Source organism: Coccinella septempunctata, chromosome 6 (assembly GCF_907165205.1).
Source record: "Coccinella septempunctata chromosome 6, icCocSept1.1, whole genome shotgun sequence".
NCBI lineage: Eukaryota > Metazoa > Arthropoda > Insecta > Coleoptera > Coccinellidae > Coccinella > Coccinella septempunctata.
Window position 1 is genome coordinate 12,527,187 of NC_058194.1, and position 24,288 is coordinate 12,551,474.

At 36.0% G+C, this 24,288-nt stretch overlaps 2 protein-coding genes across 2 annotated transcripts in view; one reads left to right on the forward strand and one right to left on the reverse strand.

Moving 5' to 3' along the window:
* The window catches only part of LOC123314933 (suppressor of lurcher protein 1), a 723,759-nt gene that overhangs the window by 503,570 nt on the left and 195,901 nt on the right, over positions 1-24,288 (forward strand). Inside the window, exon 7 of the mRNA XM_044900400.1 lies at positions 1,720-1,928. Within this exon, the coding sequence (XP_044756335.1) occupies positions 1,720-1,928 (209 nt within the window). The remainder of the gene's footprint in view (positions 1-1,719; positions 1,929-24,288) is intronic.
* Positions 16,412-18,002, reverse strand: LOC123314935. The gene is made up of 2 exons (XM_044900405.1): positions 17,258-18,002; positions 16,412-17,158 (listed from the first exon to the last, which is right to left on the reverse strand). The coding sequence occupies exons 1-2, from the start codon at positions 17,961-17,963 to the stop codon at positions 16,875-16,877; spliced, it is 990 nt and encodes a 329-aa protein (XP_044756340.1). The 5' UTR covers positions 17,964-18,002; the 3' UTR covers positions 16,412-16,874.

Here is a 24,288-nt window from a genome sequence, read left to right on the forward strand (position 1 = left end):
AAACGTGAGATGACTTTAATTCGTATTTCACGTCACGAATTATAATAAATTGACCACATATAAAACAAAATGCATCAGCATCGTATTTACACTTTCTTGACGATATTTGAAGTTTGTCTGGGCTAGTAAACAACACCTGATCATTGTTTATGAATCGAGTGCCCTCTAGCGGCACCTTGTAAACATAAACACCCCACTCTCATCGGACGGTCTTTTTGAATTATTAAAAATTATAAAAAAAATGAAGAACGACTATTAATACTATAACTATCACAAAAGCAAACTTTATACCAAAAAAAGTTATTTTCTTTTCGTTTTTGTGCATAATTAACCGGAAAATCCTAGTATAAACGTTAGGACAAAGAACAAAAATTTTTTTGTAGAGTCGTGTAATTTCTCAACACTTCGTCCCGGTTCCGTTAAAGACACCATCTTCCGCTTAGCATATTTAGCGCTACACTGTACTGACGAGAGCCAATGATCCCGAAACCGGTCTACAGTTTCGTTTGGATGTTTCGTCTTCTCTGGAATTTTCTACGCTCGTTCATGACTAGCTGGCATTATATTATATCATTTTCATACATTGAAAAGCCAGTATCTTTCATAGGATAAGAGTTTGCAGTTTTGGCAGGTCAAAAGGTTATTTCATTTAGCTTTGTTGTCATGGCTAAGAGTTACAGTACTGCTGTAATTTCGGATCACGTTTACGGAAGTTTCAGTGAGTATTTACTCCAAATTTTTTTTCATACACATACACAATTACTAATTCTTTTTCTCCTTCCATCTTTCGATATGGTTCCACATACAATTATTCTTCTCCCTATTTTTATATACACATAGAAAATTCTCAGGAGGAAAATAGGAGAATTATTAAGAAAGAATGAATCGCTCATCAGGAAATGGTAAACTGATAATAACTGATCATAAATTAAACGTTACTTCTCAAAATACATATGATCCGCAATAAGTCTGAGGCAGAATGATTCAAAAATGCCTGAAAGTAGATCAGATTTATTGTGTTTCACTTTATTCAAATACCTATCCGGTAAGTTTTTTGTTGATATAATAAGATGATTATTTAATTTCACGAAGAAAAAGACTTCCTTATATCTCCATTTACAGTGAAACACAATGGAAGTATTTGGCGGAAAGACTAATAAACAGTCACATTGATTTTTCGACATTTTATGCCTTCTTGTATGTAAAACGGTGAAATATTCACTTGTACACGCAGGACAGTAAATTTCTGTCATCACAGTGAGACCACTAAGACCGAAATGGTAAGTTTGCGTTTGACGACATAAAATCAACAAAATCAGGATAAGATAGGGACATTCCATTAATTACAAAAAATATATTGAAATAATAACATTGAAAAAACCGATCAGGAACTTCAGATCCATGTGAGAACGAGGAAAATTTTGTAATTGTAAAAACATATGAAAACATTACAAGAATAGGTTATAGGTCGAATTTCCACGTAGATGAGATTCAGTAGGTACGCTTATAGACATCCACAAACACAGCCAACGGCCGTACACAGAAAAATATTAAATCAATAAACTGAGCACTGCTTCCACTTCTGCTGAAAAAAAGAGAAATCAATTCTCGCCATTCAATCATCCTCACCTTGTTTGCTACGACCAGACAAAATTTTTCTGCTATCGATAGAAATTTCGGGGATGTCGCCAAAGTCATTAATCTTTTATGTGCTTTCAGCTGCCTGAATAGGGCCGACATCATTAGAGTATACGACGGAAAAACCTCAACGGATCAAGCGATAACTATCCTCTGCAACGAAGGCACAGAAATTGAGGTACTTTCGACCGGTCCGGAGCTTTTCGTCGAGTTTGTGGCGAATTCTGATCAGCCAGGCCGAGGATTCAGAGCCAGTTTCCAATTCCAGCAGGGCATCGATAATTCAGTAGGTAAATATCCGGTAGAATCATTTGCTCGAATTATTTGTATCGTGGGAGAATAATGTCAAGGTAAATGCTACGTCGGTTTTATGGTAGGGTCAAAATATACCCTGCATCGTACTCAAATGTTCAGATTGGATCTCTTTATTACCGACTGAAGTGCCATGAAATGTCATTGTAGGTTTAACAGATTCTAGAGGTAGGTACATCGGGATCGATGAGTATAGAAGGTAACTCTTAAAATAAATATGTCAATTGTAATTATTAAGTATATACCTATTTTTCATTCTTGAATTAGAAAAACATTGAATTATAACGAAATATTTATCTCATTTACCTATACAACATCCATTTGAGGATTTCATAACAAAGGACTTCCTCGGTTGGTCTAAAGTTGTCTTCTTAATAATAGTGAATCACAGAGAGAACACGAACAACCTAAGTAAATGTAAGTAAAGTAACTGAAGCATTTACTTACTTAATACGATGCTTAATTTTTTAAGTTACAGCAAAAATTGACATTTTGACGATTTCGTAAATTTCACATACTTCATTAGCCCCTGAACTTAGATACCTTGAACTACCAAAAGAATTATGTCAGTGCATAACTTACACCTCATTTTTTTTGTTATGTTTAGAGTTCACTCTCTTGTGATATTTTTTTATCTTCTCGAAGTCAGTCTTCATAAAACAATTTCAAAAATTAGAATTAATTCAATATCACGTACAGGTCATAATATTGTACCCATTGTGAAGTCCGTTTATTCAACGAAAGACACGTATTATTATTAAATTGCCTACAGGCACATTTGGCATAGAACTCATTAGACTACTGAAAATATTTCTTCTTCTTCTAGATTTCGAACTATGAAGCGAAATTGAACACAAATGAGAATTATTATTCGAATCGATTGAAACACAATGAAAAATTACGAATAATTACTATAAAAAATAGGTTGATATGATAAGCTCGAACATTAAATTCCTGCGAATGAGAATTGTACAGACATATTGAATTTATATTTAGAAATGTAGCCCAAAATAATCAAGAAATTTTGGTTTTTCGGTAAATGGCGTGATATTCACTATGCTTAAAAGTCTTTCAATCAGTTTTAAGATAATAATAAGCTGAACCAATTCTACAATTTAACAATTATTGGGAATATTCATTCTTCGAATAGGTACTATCTTGTTGAAAATATCGCAATATCATAAATCAACTCGTTCAGACGAAAACAGTACAAACAAATATATGTATATGTTTGAAATCTGCAATTTATTTTCAATTCAGAGGAGAAAAATTCAATAATAGTTGGCTTTTGAATATAAAACTCTGCTTGGTAAAAAGAGAAAACATTTTTTCAAAAAAAAAGTGGATTCTACTTGAAACAGGTTCAAGTCTCAGACATTAACTTCAAAGATATAAAAGTTTGGTGAAATTTTCGAAATCACTATCACAGACTAAAACAAAAGTGAGTTTCATTATAAAATTTCGCTTACAGAAGAAAAGGGGAGCCTGGCGCATTTAACGGAAAGGATAAGATTACCCCAAAAAGGAGCAATTTTCCCATCTGTGCGAATTCATGGACTGAGAAAAAGATGATAATATAATAAATTCATAACAGCGCACAGGAAATTTTCGAACCAGACCGGCTTCGATGTAGATGGATCCATTAAAACATCAAAGATTTTACCTCGCCTGCCAGGTGTACCAATCTACTTTTAACTCAGCTTCAGAAAGAAAATGGTTCGAGTAAAGGCAATACATTCACACTCCCTAAAAGGCTCTAATATATCGCATTACATCATTGGTAGATACTCCAATAGGATTTTCTCCTTTGTTCGTTTTCTATCGGCTCCGTCAACGCCAGATATCTCCTTTCGTTGATGTTGTTTCTAGAGAAGAAAATTGCTGCATTCGTTCAATGAACCAATGCGAGTCGTATACAGGGTGTCACACGAATTCCGTTCGTTAAAATATTTTTGAGAAGAAATGAAAGCGATTTGAAGGGATAGTGTAAAGAGTGGGAGAGTGAACAAGAATATAATGCACATAACAATGAAAATGTTGAATGAAAAACACCAATTCATAAGTGTATAGGAGGAACGAGAGCAATTTTTTGATGAGATGCTCAACATTCTACCCAAGAACGACAAGATTTTCATAATGGGTTATTTCAACATCTGAATTCGTAACAGGGGATACCAGGGGACATGCATAGTCTGCTCACATAATGATCTCAGAATCAACAACACATTATTCGATGACAAAGAACAACATACTCAAATGCACTCCTTTCAATACAAGGGGCCAGAAACCTATGATTGACTATGTGATCACAAACAGAAGCGTACACCCTAGCCAAATTTAAGATGTGAGAATCCTGACTTCAGCATTAGGGTGACCGGCCACCGAATGCGAAGTTGAGCGAAGCTGAGCATTTTCAGTACTAATATAATCGACAAGCTACGAATCGAGTGACGTAGCTCGTGATTTAGCATTGAAAAAGCTCAGCTTCGCTCAACTTCGCATTCGGTGGCCGGTCACCCTTAGCTGTTTAGCCTATATAGGAACGCAGCATAGATTGGTGCTGTGCGGATACCGATTAAAACACTCTTCTCATGTATTTCATCCCGGTGTACGACTCGTGTAGAGACAGATTATGAGAAAGTGAGAAAATGCAGATTATGGTATAAAGTGAGGGGGATACTGAGCAGCATTAATTGGCATTATTTTGATAGCACCGAACGAAGTCGAGGACTCATAGATCAGATTCATAGCTGAACTCAAATCAGTTTAAAAGAGTACAAAAATAGTTCAGATGAAGATATGCTGTAGGAAAACGAAGCCTTGGGTAACGAAAGGACGTCAAATAAAAATTGCTATATTTTATTTACGGGGTAGTTTTAGGTGTTTTAGAATCAGTTACTTTCATTTCGTTTTTATTGGGGGGGAATTACAAGATGTGTTTTGTTGAGTTGAAGTGCCACCGTCTACACTGAGCAAGTATTCTCTGATTTTATTCTTAAATTTACTATCTTTAAAATGTTTAAACTCATAAGGAATCCCGTTGTACAATTTATAGATGTTGTATCTAAAACTCCTCTGAAAGGTGGAGGTTCGATGGTGAGGACATTGAGCAAACCTCTATGTCTAATGTAAACATTTTTTACATCAGTTCTGTATTACAACTTATGGAAGAAATAAAGTGTGTAATGAGAAAATGGGTTTTCCAACCTATTCCCTCATTCCTCATTCCCTTTAGAATAATTATTTTAGTTTTCCTTTTTAAATAATTTTGTTTCGAATTAATTTCCGAGAAATCTTTTCGAATTTCCAATTCAGGATTCCGACATCGTTCGGAATTGTAAACATACCGCACCGTTTTTATTCCGTTTTTATTTCCTAAAAACGATGTCGCACCGTATAAAACATCCTGAATTGGAAGATAACCGAGTTTTTTGTTCGCTAGCACAGATAAGTCGAAATTAAGACGTTTTCATCGACGCAAAATTACCGAATTTCGACTGTCGGGCACATCTGATTTCCGCACCCCCCCTGTGGGTATAAAATCAGATGTTCCCCCGCAGGCCACTTCACTTGCGACTTACGCTTTTCACTTAAGATTTCCTGACTGTCGACTTGCTAATTACGATCATTAGTGCCGTCCGCCGGAATTTTTCAGAAGATTTTTTTTGTTTCTTTATATTAGAGTTCAAATTCTTTTTTTTTGCTTTTTCCTCATTCACCGCCGTTAGGGCGAATTACTTTCTGTTTCGCGAGTGCAAGTGGCCAAGCCAAAGGTAAGACGACACGCCGTTATATTTTTTTTTTAATGTTGGAACTTCAGTTTTCCGTCTCTCATACCCGAGTCTGAGTTCCGCCCCTACTGTCATTAAAGTACCCTGCAGGTGCGTACGCCCAGGGGGTACCGAGGACACTTTGGGGTGGCTCACCCTTTCCCGAAATTTCCCGTCTTATCTAGTTCACCCCTACTGTCATTAAAGTACCCTGCAGGTGCGGACGCCCAGGGGGTACCGAGGACACTTTGGGGTGACGCACCCTTTCCCCAGTTCCCGTCTTTTTACCCCGTTCCGGTGTTCACCTTTACGGTTAGGGAGGCATTCTGCTGGTGCGGACGCCCGGGGAGTGCTGAACGAGCCTGAAGGTGAGCCGTCGTATTTCTGTGCTGTCTTTTATCCCCTAACCCGGCTGAAGTCCAATATCTGTCCGTCAAGTGTACGTCTCAGGTTCTGGCTGGCGAACAACTCCGTTAACCCCCGTATACCGTTGAGATCGGATCCAGTGTTATTCCGTTAGTTTTTGCCCTGTAAATCTCACCGATTTCGAGTCACTGAATTTTGTAATAGTACTAGTTGTGTTCCCCTTTTTTTTCGAATCGACAAATAAAAGTTGTAAACGTTGATTCTGCCTATCATTGTGCGTCGCTAACACCCTAGACACAAGGGAACCCTGTCTCCGGCTAGTAGCTGCCAGGGTAGGTTTGCTATTCTCCCTTAAAGAATAGCTGGCGCTCGAGTCCACCGAGGAAAACCCAGTTACAAGTGGTTTCCTATTCACAATTATTTTATGGAATGTACAAAGAGCATGTGACTTAAAACGAAGTCTCATAGGAAGTCAACTCAACTCAACTAACTTATGGGATACATGATCAAATTTTCTAATACCGAAAATAAACCTTATATGGTTGTTCTGGACACGTTGAATTCGACCGAGAGAGTCCTGATCCAAAGAAAAACTGTACACAGCAGAGCAGTAACTGAAATCAAATAAGACCAGACCTTCACACAGAAGTTTTTTGGTATAGATAGGTAAATAAGATCTGTGCGGATATAACGCTCTTAAAGTTTCATAAGCTCTCCGAACAGTACCCCCCCACATGCTCGAAAAACCTCAGCGAATCATCCAGAATCAACCCTAAATTTCGTGCACTATCAACCAACCCGATAACATTGTTCGCTACAGTTGGTCTGAGGTTTTCCTTAACGAGCTGTTTGTTGTTTTTGGAACCGAAAACCAGAGCAAATGATTTTTTGGGATTCAAAGACAGGCCATGTCTTCCAGCAATATTCCATAGCCGATGAAAGTCCTCATTGAGTCCGATGGCTGTGTTATTCAATTCGTCAGCTGAAAAATCGATGAAGTGCTGAATTTCATCCGCATACATATGCACCCTGAGGTGATGAATGAACTTCACAAATTGGCTGGTATACCTACAATATGAAAAGCAGTGGCCCAAGAACTGATCCTTGAGGGACTCCATTTAATACGCTTTTGGCATTTGAAATTCCAGTACCCAATTTCACATTTTGCGAACGACCACTCAGATAAGACACGAACAGACGAAGTGCTTCCCCACACACTCCACAAGACCTCAGTATATCAAGAAGAATATCATGTCCAACCGTGTCAAAAGCCTTGAAATCAAGTAAGAGTAGAGCAGCACATCTAAATTCATCAATTGACCCAAGAATATCATCGGTAGCACCCAAAAGAGTACAGGTAGTGCTATAGCCCGGTCTGAAACCCGACTGAACATCAGGAATAATAGTTTTTGATTCTAGATACTCTTCAAGTTGAGCCGCCATTATTTTTTCCATTAATTTCGACAAACCAGATAACATACTAATCGGTCTAAAATCTGCAAGCCACATAGGCTTGTTACATTCTGGAATGAGGGTGACCTGAGCACACGAACTGGAAAATTTAGAACTTAACAAGATGGAATTTAAAACATCACTATGAAAGGAAGTATATAAGGACAGCAAATTTTAATAAAGGAAATTGGGATTTTATCACAACCTGCAGCACCGTTCTTGATTTTTCTCAGATATTCAAGAATGGTTTCTTCATCTACAAGCCTGAAAATAAACTGATCCGAGCATATAGGATTTTTCTTATAAAAATTAACAATAGAGGTTTCGGTATTACCACCAGAGATATGGTTCCACAAATTCACTAATCAAATAAATATTATAATTTTGGTCTTGGTCTTGGTACCTATAAAATAATCGAGTTTGGAATTCCGAGTAGGACGAAACGAAATCTCTTGATTGTGGGACTTGACGTCCTACGTGTAGGTTATAAAAATAATTTTTGCCATTTTTTGTTTTTATTTGAGAATATTTGATGTTTAAGTTTAATTAACAATAAAATTGGGTGATTGTAGTTCATAGTTTTAGAGTTATTCCAAATCACCCTTAGCTAGGCCTTCTTTCCTGCACCTACCTTATTCCAGGAAGTGTAAACGCTTGTCGCTGAAAAAAGTTATCCAATGTTTTTTGGAAATCGGAGGATTTTTTTTTATTCTAACTTTTCAATCTCTTGTTCATCATCTTTCAGCAACCTAAGACAGTATCAGAGTGTTGCGACTTATAATAAATATAATAAAATGTAATGTCAACAAAAACCTCGTTTCACGTTTTACAAACTGATTGAATTCCGCAAAACTCCTCGACTTCTAGATGTAGATCTTTCTGTGCGGCCTTTTTCGAAGTTAAGTTCCTGTGTTTTTTAATGTATCATATTCATTTTGGTTCTGAAGTAAAAAGTTACAGCGTTCTTTACCGGATTTTCTCATCGCCGTGGAAAAAGCCTCGAGGGAAATAATGATTGACATGACAAGTGTAATTTCTTTGATTTTGAAGGAACAGTGGAGTGCCTGGCGTTTGATATATGATGGGAGTTTTCGCATTTGAGGATGAGTAAATATCAAGGTGATTTCCTTTCGAGGTGGGATCTTGCGGGGATAAAAGATGATTGATGTATTTTCGGAACGTTCGTATTTTCTGTTTGCCATTTATAAAGGCTCCTATGTGAGGAGGTGACATTTTCATTCATTACGAAAAAATTCCGCGGTTCTGTTAGTTTTCGTATGATGACACCATTCTTGCTGATAATAAAGTGTTCGAATTGTGTCAATAGTGTGAATTCGAAACAGAGAATTTGATGGTGGGATTCCCTGTTAGATGGACTCATTATGTGGTCTTATTACAACGGAAATATCGCTCAAGAATCCTGCAAGGAATACCTGGATTTTTGTAACTACAACGGTGAACGGTGCCGGTGTGAGGCTGGCACTAATAAAATGTCGTTAATGTCATAACGACGGTGCCAGTATTGTCACAATTAATATTAATTAATATTAGGTACTGAAATCCTGAAAGTGATTGAAAAAAAAAAACGAGGATGTGCGTTTTAGGATGTAGGGCAAATTTTCAATTTAAGAAAATTACATTTTGTTTCATCTGCTATTAACGACTTATATTTAAGTTGAATGTTTCTACAATCAGAAAGATTGTGAATGAAGAAGATGACAAATAATTTCCTTCTATTGGTGTTGATAAAATCAAAAAAATTCTCCGCATGACTTCTAAACGGTGAATGCCACCAGATTGAAATTTCGTTAAATGTTAAAAGACATTATTTTATTACACTTCTACATTTCTGATATTGGTATAAGGATGTATTTAGAGGGAAAGTTTTTCGGACAACTTCTTTCGTTGTATTCGTTTTAGGCCCGGTACTTGCGAATAACTCAATTTATTCGATAGATAAGTCTTATTCTTAGGCCCGCTACTTTGACCTTCGAATAAATTTTATTCAATGTCAATGAGTATCTGTCAAATATCAAATCATTTCCTATCTGATGGATACCTTATTTCGGTGCTTTCAGATAAAATTATTTGACGAATAACAATTCTATGAAAACACGGTATACTACTTTTCACTGATTAATGTAAAATAAGACACCAGATTGTAGAAATTGTCATAATTCCAACTAGAAAGCAAATATTTCGTAAAAATCACACAATGAATAACCATATATCAAGAATCTAAAAAATTCAACCAATAATGATCATCAACAAAATTAAGAACAGAATTGTTCATGGCTTGCTAAAATATCGTTATCGATGAATCTCGCGATGAATGAATCTACATGTGACTACAAAAACTCGAATATCTCGAAAACGGTTTCATTTTTTGTATTTGGATAGAGTTTCTTTCTCATGTAATTTTCTTCGCTCCATCGAATGCTTCGATTTTTTTCACCAAAACGAATACAACGAAAGAAGTCCCAAAAAAATCATGACTCGCCCTTTAAAAGCAGCCTTCATAATAATATCAGACATGTAGAATTGTAATAAAAAAATGTTTTTCAAGAACATACGAAATTTCAACCTGGTGGCATTCACCGTTTAGATGTTATGCGGAAAATTTTTTTAAATTTTATCAACTTTGGAAGAATATATCTCCCTTGATATGCACTTTGGGTTATAAGTTCCAGAAATTTAATTTTTCTATTTTTCATGTGATTTGTTCCTATATTGCGAATATAGGAATGTGTGAAGAGATCAATAAATATATTATTATTATTGAACTATTAAGATGAACAGTCATAAGTTTGAGCCAATTGTCCTGTCAATTGCTAGTTTATATGATAGTTTTGTTCAATGGTGAACTTCATATTGCCTTATAGCTCCCTTTAGATATTATGACTTCCATTAACACAAGATAATTTTTGTTGAAGAATTCAATATTCTTGTAATTATCCATTAATTCTTTCGCTACTACTGCATCAGATGCATTTCGTTGTTGAGTGGATTTTTTTGATTCAACATCTGATATATACAGTGTGCTCTACAAGCTCTATGACAAACTTTGGCAGATGGTAGCTGTGCTTATTCTGAACATTTTTTTTTCTTTGAACATAGGTCCGATTCGTTTTCCTTTAGTAGCTACAAGCATTTGAAAAAGTTTTTTTTTTCATTTTTTGATTAAGTAGGCCGGCAGAAAATATCGGTTGATATGGTAATTGACGTTATTTTACTTAATTATTTGACACTTGTTTCACTGAGGATGGTCTCAACAATAACCATAATGAACATGTATGGGCACTGCTGAATCCATATGTCATTAGGCAAAGACGATGTCAGCAATATTTCATTGTTTTCATGTTATAAATGATCGTTTGAATGCAGATTTGTATACAAATTCTTTGGAGCACAACCCATTTGACTTCATTGATAACTTAGAGCTCAACGTTGTTAGAAATATGTGGTATCAGCAAGATGGTGCATCACCACATAGAGGGAGACAAAAAGTCAGTTGGCTGAATGATCATTTCCCGAATAAATTTTTAGGTCAAGGAGTACCAATACAATGGCCATCTCGTTCACCTTATCTAAATCCCTTAGATTTTTATTCATTTGATCATATGAAGCAGCTTGCTTATCATATTGAAATCTAATCTCCTTAACAATTACTTGATAGAATTCAAGATGCTTCAAACCAAATACGAAACGACCCAAATCTTATCCGCCGAGTAACGGCATCTTTAGTTAGTCGATATGCATTCAAGCCGAAGGTGGACACTTTGAACAATTTTTATAGTCCCAAAATTTCCATTGATTATAATAATAATAATAATATGTTTATTAATTCCAAGAAATTACACCAAATAAGATATAAAAATGGAATAAGTCAAAAAACATATTGAACAGGAATCAAACAGACAAAATATTAACATTCCTATCTCCTACAGTACGAAATGAATTCAGATAAACTGTATGGCTCTGATTTCAAAATAAAACAATATAAAGATTTCTTAAAATCCTTATCGCAAGTGATCATTCTAATAGTTTTTGGTAGAGCATTGTACATAGATATTGCCATACATTCAACAGTTCTCTCCCTTAGTATTGTCCTATGAATAGGTACATTATAAGGAAACATTCTTCTGGTGTTATTAACATTTTTGTAATCCTCAAAATAATGAATTCGTTTTCTAAAAAAAAAGTAAGAGCCTATATACATATAATCCATAGACAGTGAGTATCTTATTTTTTTCAAAATTTCCTCTACATGATTCTCTATAACCCAAACGTAACATAGTACGCAATGCCCTTTTTTGAACAACGAAAATATTTTCCACATTTGATGAACTACCCCAAAAAATTATTCCATATGAAAGTATGGAATGAAAATTTGCAAAATAGACAAGTTTGAGCACATCGAGATTCACTTGACCTCTTAACATAAATAATGTGTAACATGCAGAGCTTAATCTGGTCTTAAGTTGTTCTGTATGAGGTCCCCACTTTAATTGACTATCAAGAACTATACCCAAAAATTTCACATTATCTTCAACCACAACACAGCTATCAAGAATATCCACAGTTTCAGGAAAATCTAATTTGGAATTATCACTATGAAAAATCATACATTTAGTCTTCTCAATGTTTAGGACAAGATTATAATTACATAACCAAGTTTTTACCGAGTTAACCACAATATTGCAAACATCAACAGCGTATGGAATATATGACGATCGGGTCAAAATATTTGTATCATCTGCAAATAATCTCATTGAGGTAGTATCCCGGGACGGCATTGTAGACTTAACTGAAAGAGCATGATTTGTTTCAATGCTTTTAGTCAAAACAGCTGGTGATTTTACTTCAGTCCGAGATGAGGGTATACTCTTCATCATCCTCTCAATTAGAGGTTCACATTCACTTTTGATCGCCTTAGGTAGAGAATTAACATAAATTATGAACAATAGAGGACCAACAATACTACCCTGAGGGAGTCCTAAAATTGTTTCAATTTCATCCGAGACAAAGGTTTCACCATCAGCCTCCAGAACTACCCGTTGTTTTCTGGACTTCAAATAGCTCTCTATGAGTTTGAGTTGACTATCTCTGATACCACAATTATCGAGTACTTCCAAAAGCTTTCGATGATCAACACAGTCGAAAGCCTTCGAAAGGTCCAAAAACAGTGCCATAGGAATTTGTCCTTGCTCCAGAGCAAGAACAATCTCATTTATGGGCTCAAAAATAGCGGTTTCAATATTTTTATTTTTAACAAAACCATGTTGACATCCAGAAATAACATTGAATTTACGAAAAAAATTGGACATTCTATTGCTTAAAATCTTTTCAAAAACTTTAGAAAATGAAGAGAGGATGCTTATGGGCCTATAGTTGTTAAGGTCATTTTTGCTACCTTTTTTATGTAGGGGTTTGACTATAGTAATCTTCAGATTATCCGGAAAAATACCCTCCGTGAAAGAACGATTGATTATAAAAGTTAATGGTTCAATGATAAAGTCTATCGATGCTTTTATCACTTTCATCGGTATCTCATCATGGCCCCATGATGTATTGGTTTTCAAAGATTTCACAACTTGTACAATTTCGTCCTGCGTAATATCAAACATGAAAAAAGAATTATCAAGTTTGCTCTGAGAATTAGGGATAATAGATCTGGTTAAACCTTCAGTTAATTTAACTGGAATATTTGCAAAAAATGTATTGAACCGATTTGCCAGAGCTGAGTGGTCGCTTTGACCAAGAGATACCTCGTTATGAACTTTATTCTTGGTTAGAGAGTTAATAATCCTCCACGAAGCTTTGGATTTATTTTCAGAATTTACAATAATCTCGTTGAAATATTCTCTTTTCGTTGTGGTCAAAAGAGAATCATATCTCCTTTTAGTGGACCTATAGACATCCCTTAATTCTGGTTTACAGAATGATATAACATAAAGTTTGTCTAGGGTATCTTTCAGTTTTTTAATTTCGGGAGTTTGTCTAAAAACACCAGGAGAAACCAGTCGAATAGCAACTTTAGGAAAACACAGCCCAAAAATTTCCGAAAAACGTTGGTGGAAAACATTCCAAAGTTGACTAGGATCAAGTTTGCTGCCGTAAACATCATCCCATTCCATCAGTGACAGTTCCCGTAAAAACCTCTCAATTGATTTGTCATTTATAATTCTTTTCTTTACAAATTTATTCTTCATTTTGTCACCGCAAATCAATGTGGAGGTAAACTTCAATCCTGAATGATCTGAGATGTGGTACTCAACTACATTAGTATTACCGCTAAGGGAGGTGAACACATTGTCTATACAAGAGCCAGACACAGGACGTGTTGGCTTAAAATTTGTAATTCTGACATTGAAATTCTCCAACAAAGACAGAAATTCTCTAACATCAGAAGAAGAAGACAGAATATCTAGGTTAAAATCTCCTACCAGAATATAGTCAGATGTCTCCGACAAGCAACGCTCAAAAATTTCTCTTAGGCATTCGAGGAACTGTACAACATCGGCTAATGGCGGGGTATTAGATACAAATAATAAGCATTTTACAGTTTTCCATATACAAACTGGCAGCACAACATTCAATGACATTAGGAATACTTAGTGAATTATAATCTTGCCTATCAGTACACTTCAGATCTTTCTTGCAGTAAATTGCAGTTCCACCATGTCTTCCTTTCAAATGGCAAAAACTTGAAACAAGCTTGTAACCCTCCAACATGCCGGCTTCGAGTTCATCTTTGGATTTCCAATGCTCAGTTATCGCCACTATGTCTGCACCCTCTTCCAGAGCCATCAAGTGCAGCTTATTGAGAGCAGTACCCAGAGACGGGACATTCTGAAGGAGAAGGCAGAAATGACGCTTTGCAGCACAATGCTCCGATACTATGCCATCAATTGATTCTCTCTGGACTTCTGAAAAAATTGTTTATCAAAGGAAAATTCCCTCAAGACTATACCTTCCGGCCAAAAAGAATCGCTGAAGACCTCATCAAGAGCTTCCTTTGATGGGAGACCAATACTAAAAGCAGAGTTTTGGCCAACTGTGTTTAGTTTCTTCACAATTATCTGATCACTTCCAGGTACACCCACCAAAAAAGATTTTATATCCATTTCAGAAACTGATTTTCCCGCAATTCTCCCAACATAAATCCAGCGCCTCCGGATAGCACCCTGTATCGGCACATTCTGGTCAACTGCTTTCTTTCCATAGTGAACTATTTTCGCCGAGTTGGCAGAGTATTTTTGCTTTCCTTTTCGAACAACTGTAGTCCATTCCTTCTTCTCATCATCCGGTAAACCAGCAGATCCTCCAGCTACAGGAGCCACCAAGTGTTGAGACTCCTTCAATCTGAGCAGGGAAGTCTCAGATGACATAGCTTCTTTTCTAACCATAATCCCGTCCGAAATTATCGAATCATTATTTTTAATTAGACCGCCCGTAGAAGTTGTCACATTGGCAACGTCGGATTTCTTTCCTTCGTGGGTCTTGGATCGACTGTTGTTGTTGTCATTTTTTGTAGGTGTGCTCAATAACTTTATGATGTATTCTTTGTCCTCAATAATCTTTTCTTGACGATACAATGCCTGTTTCAGGTAGCTTACCTCCAAAGTAGCGAGTTCCAACTTATTCTCAAGCGATTTCGCGCTATCAATTTCGAGGTTGGTGGCCAAATTTTCAGTTGAATCAGTTGAACAATCACAGAAACCTCTCAGAATATAGTCTCTGAGGCTTTCACTCATATTTATTACTTCAGGTACTCTTCTATTCACCAGTATATCAACTAATTGATCTTTTTTAAGACGGAGCAATTCCGAAACGTACTCATCAACTTTCGCCATGTTGCCATATATTTATTTATATATATTATATTATACTCAAAGTAATTTAACTCCCAATATATCGTACAATTAGAATGATGGAATAAAAGAGAAGATCAGAAAATTTTTTCATCCATTCCCATATTCTAATTGTATTATATTATATATATTATATTATTATGATTTGAACATAAAAATATGATTTTCCAAATGCTTGTATCTTATAAACAAAAACGAATCGAATATATGTTCATAGGAAAAAAAAATGTTCAGAATAATCACAGCTATCATATGTCAAAGTTTGTCATAGAGCTTGTAGAACACCCTGTATAACGTCCTCGACCTTTAGCCAAAGAAGATATGGAACATTAACTATTCTCAAACAACTGCATATTATGTGTAAATAATTTACACACATAATTTTCACGTCACAGTGACATTGTGAAAACTCAAGTAATCAGAACGGGTTTCAATGACACAGACTGATGGGATATAAGTTTAGTGTAAAGATATCTATCATAGTCAGGCGATTCTCTTTCAGTTATTTCTATTATTGTGAGGGTTGTAATACTCTGAGGTCTAGTTATATCAGAGTTATGGCCAAGATATACTCCCCTCCATTAATGGGCTCCGAAATTTCAATACTTGAAATAATTACTACGTTTGGATTTTTAGCGTTTTATTTAGGCATCAATATAATTCTCTTTCGATATCTGATATACAACTGACGGGCCTGACTACCGTCTCATTGAACATTACCATCATTGGAACATATGGTGTTTCTCAGATAACGAATAATTCAATACATAACAAAGGCCACTCTATTAGGGATGACAAGAAAAAAGAAGGCATATTTGTTGTATTAGACATAAGAGAACTCATGAAAGATCTGGCAGAATAAAGCGACGTTGAAAAAGAAGCCTGATGGTATATTTTGTCCATTATGAAAATTGCTTTGTGCCGAAAAACAACACGTGATCACAAAAAATGTTGCTAACGAAATAAATCATTGAGTTGCAGAAAAGTGAAAACTTAATAATTCAGGTGATTTTTGACAGGTTTCTAGGTCGACGAATTATTCAGAAAACCAGGTTTTGGAAAAAAGGCCAACTAGTTTCGACTTTATTATAAAATCTTCATCAGGGCTCTGAAATGGTACAACAAAACTACAATAATTTCGGATGTTCGAAACTTACAATTAAAGATCAAAACCTTATTTAAAAAAAAACACCCTCAAAATATATACACACACATATACTATTATAAATGAGGAAAAGGGTTCGGAAAAATTGTGAGAACTTTTAACTTACATTTTCACCTTTTGTGGTTCTGTTGTCATAAATTTCGATGTCATAAATTAAAATTAAAGAGAATAAATTACTGCTCGCATCTAAATCTTTGAAAAGACTGATGTGATGATGTTAAATTATCAAGTTAGATGTTTCTGGAGTATGCGCGGACAATTATGGCAATTTACACACTCGGGTTGGACAACAAACTTCTATTTATTCTTTATTTTTCCAATTAAATAATAATATGCGGTATTTAACCTTTCTATATCGTTTCTTTTGTTAATGGAATTTTCGTCTTGTTTTATGGATATCATTTCATCTAATAACCGTTTTTTTAAATTTGTTTGCCTACCCAGTATTTTTACTGACCCAGGATCGAAATTAAAGGAATGAAGAAGACTTCCTACATGCTCCGCAAGTGCCGTATTATTTTCCTTTTTGTTTTTCAAAGGATTAAGGATGTTGAGTGAGTCTCTTTTGTGTTCTGAAATTCTGTCCTTAAGGTAGCGACTAGTTTGACCAATATATGTGGCTGGACTGTGGTCGTTACAAGATATTTTATATACCATGTTACTTATTAATTCTTTGGGAGTTGCACTTTTGGTTTTTGTGAAAAATTGTTTTATAGTATTGTCAGATTTGAAGGCAATATTTACGTTTAATCTGGTGAATATATTTTTAATTTGCTCTCCTAAATTTTCAACGTAAGTTAAACTGAAATATTTTTGGTTTTCTTTTTCTTCCTGTGGTCTGTGGTGCTCAGGTTCACTTTTGTTCAGAATTTTTTTTATGAATTTTGTAGGATAGTTATTTTTTTCTAGAATTGTTTGTATTTTAACGATGTTTTTTTCGTGAAATTCATTATCAGAAAGTTTGAGAGCTCTATGTTTCAAATTATTAATTATGTTAATTTTTTGTGCCATATGGTGTTTTGAATTAAAATTGAGTATTCTCCCGGAAAACGTTGGTTTTTGGTACCAATCTGTAATTATTCTATTATCTCGTCTGATCAATAAAGTATCTAGAAAAGGTAGTGAGTTATTATGTGATTCTATTTCAATAGTGAATTTCAAGCGGGGATGAATGCTATTGAATGCTGCTAAGATTTCATCCTTTTTATCGAAAGGTATTGACGTGATAATGTCATCAACATATCTTTTAAAAAATGGTATCCCAAAACTCAACTTATCAATAGCTAAATTCTGAACTTCCACCATTACTATGTCAGATGTTACCGGTGCCAGATTATTTCCCATACCCAATCCAAATATTTGCCTGAAAAATGCATCATTAAACATAAAATAACTATTTTCGATGCAAAACGTGAACAGTTGTAAAAATTCTTCAACTGATAAAGTTGTATGAGGCTCAATTTTCCCCCATTTTTTTTCGATTATTGTTATCGCCAAGTCAAGTGGAACATTTGTATAGAGTGAGACTACATCTAGTGAAATTAGTATGTATCGGTCCGGAATTGTAACTGTTTTTAAATATTCAACTAACTCAAAGGAATTTCTAGTGTATCTATCATCTTTCTCAAAGGCATGGTTTAGAAGTTGGGCTAAATATTTACTAAGGTTATATAAGGGGCTTCCGATGTATGAGACAATTGGTCTTAAAGGGTTATTTAATTTATGGATTTTAGGTAAGAAGTATATCCTTGGACATAGACCATTAGTGCATTTTAAGAGTTTGTAAGTGCTCTCTCCGATCTTTTTTTCCTTGTATAATTTAGTTACAATTTTATTCAATTCAGACTGAACATTTTTGGTTGGATCTTCATTAATTTGGCAGTAAGTTGTGTTATCATCCAAAATATTTAAAGCTTTTTGGTCGTATTCTTCTCTGAATATGGCAACTGTTGTTTTACTTTTATCAGCTTTCGTTATAATGATATTTTCGTTGGTTTTAAGAAATTGTTTTGTTTCCCTAATCCACTTCCGCAATATGTTATTTAACTTGTCGGTTTCTTGGTTTTTTGACCTAATAAAATTGGTGATGGAATTAATCAAGGAACTGCGTGCTAAGTTGGTGCTATCTTCATCATTACATGTTGAAAGGATATATTCTATATCAATAATTATTTCTTTCAAAGGTTGTGTTGGACTTGAATACGGCAAATTAAATTTATCTCCCAAGCTGAGTAAATATTGACATCTGACATAGTAATGCTGGAAGTTCAGAATTTAGCTATTGATAAGTTGAGTTTTGGGATACCATTTTTTAAAAGATATGTTGATGACATTATCACGTCAATACCTTTCGATAAAAAGGATGAAATCTTAGCAGCATTCAATAGCATTCCTCCCCGCTTGAAATTCACTATTGAAATAGAATCACATAATAACTCACTACCTTTTCTAGATACTTTATTGATCAGACGAGATAATAGAATAATTACAGATTGGTACCAAAAACCAACGTTTTCCGGGAGAATACTCAATTTTAATTCAAAACACCATATGGCACAAAAAATTAACATAATTAATAATTTGAAACATAGAGCTCTCAAACTTTCTGATAATGAATTTCACGAAAAAAACATCGTTAAAATACAAACAATTCTAGAAAAAAATAACTATCCTACAAAATTCATAAAAAAAATTCTGAACAAAAGTGAACCTGAGCACCACAGACCACAGGAAGAAAAAGAAAACCAAAAATATTTCAGTTTAACTTACGTTGAAAATTTAGGAGAGCAAATTAAAAATATATTCACCAGATTAAACGTAAATATTGCCTTCAAATCTGACAATACTGTTCCCGCCGCTCCAGAGATCTTTCGTCCCCTAGCAACAACCATGGTATTTCCCGCCCCAATACGACTTGATGATGGAAAAAGATCAGATCCAACGAAAAGACATAAATACCAGAGTCAGTCGTCAAGAGTAAACACTCACCAACATTCACCCACGCAACACCACCACAAGCGTGACGATATATTCACATATGTATCAATATCTATAAAATTTCTTGCTTTTCTGTAAATAAATAAGTTTAAAATCAGTGCTCAACAAATCTATAATACAGTCCACCTATACCATCAAATTCATGGTCCATCGAGCGGATACTCAAGAAAATCAAGGAATTACAATAATTTCCATACGTGAATACGATACAGCCGAGAATTGTGCGACGCCAAGTCAAGTGCCTGTGTCTGGATTTTGAAAGCAGGGCAATCGTCCAACCAAAGAGACGTCCCGAAGCCGCCACTCCAGCACTTATAATCCCTAGAGACGAGCAAGGTTTAGCAGGTCCATATTCTGAGTGAGCCCTTTCCTTTTCATATACCTGCCTAATCCCTATAAAATTGCCTCTATTTCGTCTTTTTTCTATATTTCTATTTAAAATCAATATTTCTATAATGGCAGAATTAGTCGCATTAGAAAGAAAGCGAGCTCTGATTGACGGTACGTTAACTTCATTTCAGAAGCACCTTGATCAAGCAATAAGCAAACAAAATTTAACCGATCTTGAAATCGCTATATTCAAGGATAGGTTGAAAAATACTTTGGACATCCATAACAATTTCAATAATGTCCAAAACGAGATTGAAATGACATGTGCGTTAACTGCATTACCTGAGCAATCAGAGAAGAGAGAGGCTTTCGAAGAAAAATTCTACGACTTAACTAATAAAGCCAAGCTATTTTTGAAACGATATGAGTTTCCCAGTCCTCAATTAAATGTTCAGTCTTCCTATAAATCCGAATCAGTAGGAATAAAGTTGCCAGATATTCTATTACCTAAATTTAACGGCAACTTTGAAGATTGGCTAGAATTCAGAGATACTTTCAAAAGTTTGATTCATGAAAACGAATCTCTCACATCAGTACAGAAGTTTTTCTACCTACGGGGTGCGCTAGAAGGCACTGCTGCGGCATCAATAAAGAAAATTCAACATACTGCAGATAACTATACAGTAGCGTGGAGTACTTTATGCGAAAGATTCAACAATACAAAAAAGTTATTGCACGACCATTTAGGTGCATTGCTATTTTTTGAACCTATTCACAAGGGTTCCTGCGATAAATTACAGCAATTAGCTGACAATATTTCTCGACATTTAGGCGCTATTGAGCAGTTAGGACAATCAGTCGAAAATTGGGATTGCTTATTAATTTTCTGGATATCACAGAAAGTCGATAACGCTTCACTATGTGATTGGGAGCGGCACCAGCGAAACAAAACGGAATCGCCAGATATAGACGAATTTTTAAGTTTTTTACGCGAGCGTGCGAATTTTGTGGATTCATTAGATTATAAGAGCAATCAATCCCGCGATAGAAAATCCAATAGGCCAGGTAAAGATTTTATGCGTAGTGCAAGAAAGGAAACGTCTAGAGTTTTAGTTTCCAACCACTATACGTGTACCTTTTGTCAGGGAAATCATTCAATATATAAATGCAATAAATTTTTAAATTTGACAATAATAGAAAGGAACAAATACGTCAGAGAAAATCCTTCTATATGCGCTAACTGTCTGCGAGAAGGGCATCCTATAAGCAAGTGTAAAATAGGGCCATGTAAAAAATGCAGGTCTCGCCATAACTCTCTTTTACATGACGATAGTATTAGAAGAGTGCAATCGAACGAGAACGATAACGAGCCGTCCAGCGCGAATGTTCTTAGCAGTGGCGTGCCCCAATGTTCAACAGGGCAAACAATACTGTCAACTGCTCGAGTATCAATATCGGACAATTTTGGCAAATGGCATTCGGTAAGAGCCCTTCTGGATTGCGGTTCTCAAACATCTTTCATTACGGAACGCCTGCGAAGAAAGTTGAACGTTATTGGCCAATCCAGCAATCTTGAGATATACGGCATAGCAAACAACATTTCATCCGTAAAAACTAAATGCAATATCGAACTCAAGTCCCAAGTCAATAGATTTTCTACAAATTTAATTTGCTATATCCTACCAGAGATAACTAGTCAAATGCCTAGTATTGCAATAAATTCTAAAGTTCTTAAAATTCCTTCTCACGTAGTATTAGCCGATCCAGAATTCCATAAGCCCGGTCCTGTCGATATGTTGATCGGTGCAGATCTGTTTTGGCAGCTCCTAGATAACAATAAAATCGTCTTAGGCAAACGCGGTCCCTACTTACAAGAAACTAAGCTAGGATGGATCGTATCCGGACCACTCGGTATAGTTAACCCAAAAACTGCTTCATGTAATCTAAGCTCAAATCGAGAACTACTTCAAGCGCTCACAAAATTTTGGGAAATAGAGGAATTGTCCAATGAGAAGATTCTTTCCCCAGATGAACTTTTATGTGAAAGGTTATTCGCGGAAACTACGACAAGAAATCCCGATGGACGGTTTGTAGTCAATTTGCCGCTCAAGCAAGAACCTTCAGTTCTGGGAGAATCAAGGTCTCAGGCAAAGCTTCGTTTTCTAGCCTTAGAAAAGCGTTTACTAAGAAACGAAAGGCTAGGAACTATGTATAGAGAATTTATGCACGAATACATCAATTTAAACCATATGACAATAGTAGACAGCCCAACCATTGATCAAGAATACTATATGCCTCATCACGGCGTGCTAAAAGAGTCAAGTCTAACCACAAAGCTGCGAGTAGTATTTGATGCTTCGGCTCCGACTAGTAACGGTATATCTCTGAACAATATTCAAGCTATAGGGCCGGTTCTACAAAATGAGTTATTCTCCATAATATTGAGGTTTCGTCAATATCAATATGTCATATCCGCCGATATAGCGAAAAATGTATCGCCAGGTTTTGGTCAACCCAATACAGCGACCACTACAGCGGATACTATGGCGCGATAACCCTTCAAAGAAGCTATGTACATACGAGCTCAATACCGTCACCTACGGTCAAGCTTCGGCCAGTTTTCTCGCCATAAGATGCTTATTCGCATTAGCCCAAGATATTCAAGATATCAAACCAGACATAGCTCGCATAATCAAGCAAGATTTTTACGTAGATGACTTGCTCACAGGTGCGGATTCTCTTCCAGATGCGCAGCGAATATGTCGCGAGGTTTCCGATGTTTTGACAGGCTTGTTTCGAGCTCCGAAAATGGTACTCCAACTCATCCGAAGTTCTACACAATATTGTTCAATCTGACCTAGCTCGCGATAATCTCGAATTTTCTAAAAATGATAAGACAAAAACATTAGGTTTGACTTGGTCATGTCAAAACGATAACTTGATGTACAATATCAATATCAGTCATGAGCATCAAGATTTCACAAAGAGATCCATCTTGTCCATTGTGTCAAAAATATTTGATCCGCTAGGATTACTAAGTCCTTGCATAATATTAGCCAAAATTCTATTGCAAGAATTGTGGTCAACTAAGACGTCTTGGGACGATCCTATTCCAGAATCTATAAAATGCACTTGGCTCACCTTTCAGCACGAATTGCCTATACTGAATAACCTGTCTATATCGCGGCACGCTATAATACAAAATTGTATAAGGGTCGAACTACACGGGTTTTGCGATTCATCAGAGAGGGCCTACGGCGCGTGCGTCTATTTACGTAGTTTGGACAAAGATGGCAATATACGTGTCTCATTGCTTTGTGCTAAATCCAAAGTGGCACCAATAAAAACTGTCAGCATACCAAGATTAGAGCTTTGCGGCGCAGTACTACTATCACGCCTCACACGTAAGGTTGTAAGTTCAATGAATTTAATGAGCGATTTACCCAACGCCAGAGTAATGCCTTCTAGCATCAACAATATCAAAAGATTCTCATCTGAACAATATATTGATTGGCAATTCATACCGCCCTATTCGCCACATTTTGGTGGACTCAGGGAAGCCGGAGCCAAAGGTTTCAAACACCATATTAGAAGAGTAATATCCAAAACACCTCTTTCGTTCGAGGAATTATCCACTTTGTTGTGTCAAGTGGAGGCAATTTTAAATTCTTGTCCACTATCTCCCCTTAGTTCAGATCCAAATGACCTAACTCCTTTGACTCCTGCTCACTTCATAATTGGCAGGCCACTAATTGCTGCCCCAGACGAGGATGTCACTGATGTCAAAATCAATAGACTAGACCGATTCCAACTAGTCCAACAAATGACCCAACATTTCTGGCGACGCTGGAAGACAGAGTACATTTCCGAGCTGCAACTTCGCCAAAGATGGAGAAAAACCCAAGGCGAACTAAAGGAAAACGCTTTGGTTCTATTGAAAGATGACCATACCCTGCCAACCCAGTGGCAGCTAGGACGAATTACCCATCTACACCCAGGTCCCGACGGAGTTTGTAGAGTGGCCACTATAAAGACTTCCTCCGGAGTGGTCAAGCGAGGGTTCCAGAAAATCTGTCCTCTCCCTCTAGATGTTTGAAAGAGGGTCCTTTCAAGGTGGGGAGGATGTTCCCGCCGCTCCAGAGATCTTTCGTCCCCTAGCAACAACCATGGTATTTCCCGCCCCAATACGACTTGATGATGGAAAAAGATCAGATCCAACGAAAAGACATAAATACCAGAGTCAGTCGTCAAGAGTAAACACTCACCAACATTCACCCACGCAACACCACCACAAGCGTGACGATATATTCACATATGTATCAATATCTATAAAATTTCTTGCTTTTCTGTAAATAAATAAGTTTAAAATCAGTGCTCAACAAAT

Bases quoted from the DNA above. Each gene is read 5' to 3' on its own strand.
- LOC123314935 (XM_044900405.1), bottom strand. From the start codon at position 17,963: ATGTTTAATGATGCATTTTTCAGGCAAATATTTGGATTGGGTATGGGA. The intron at 17,159-17,257 runs CTCCCAAAGAAT...ACCTTAAGGACA, and splicing joins CACAAAAACCAAAAGTGCAA to GAATTTCAGAACACAAAAGA.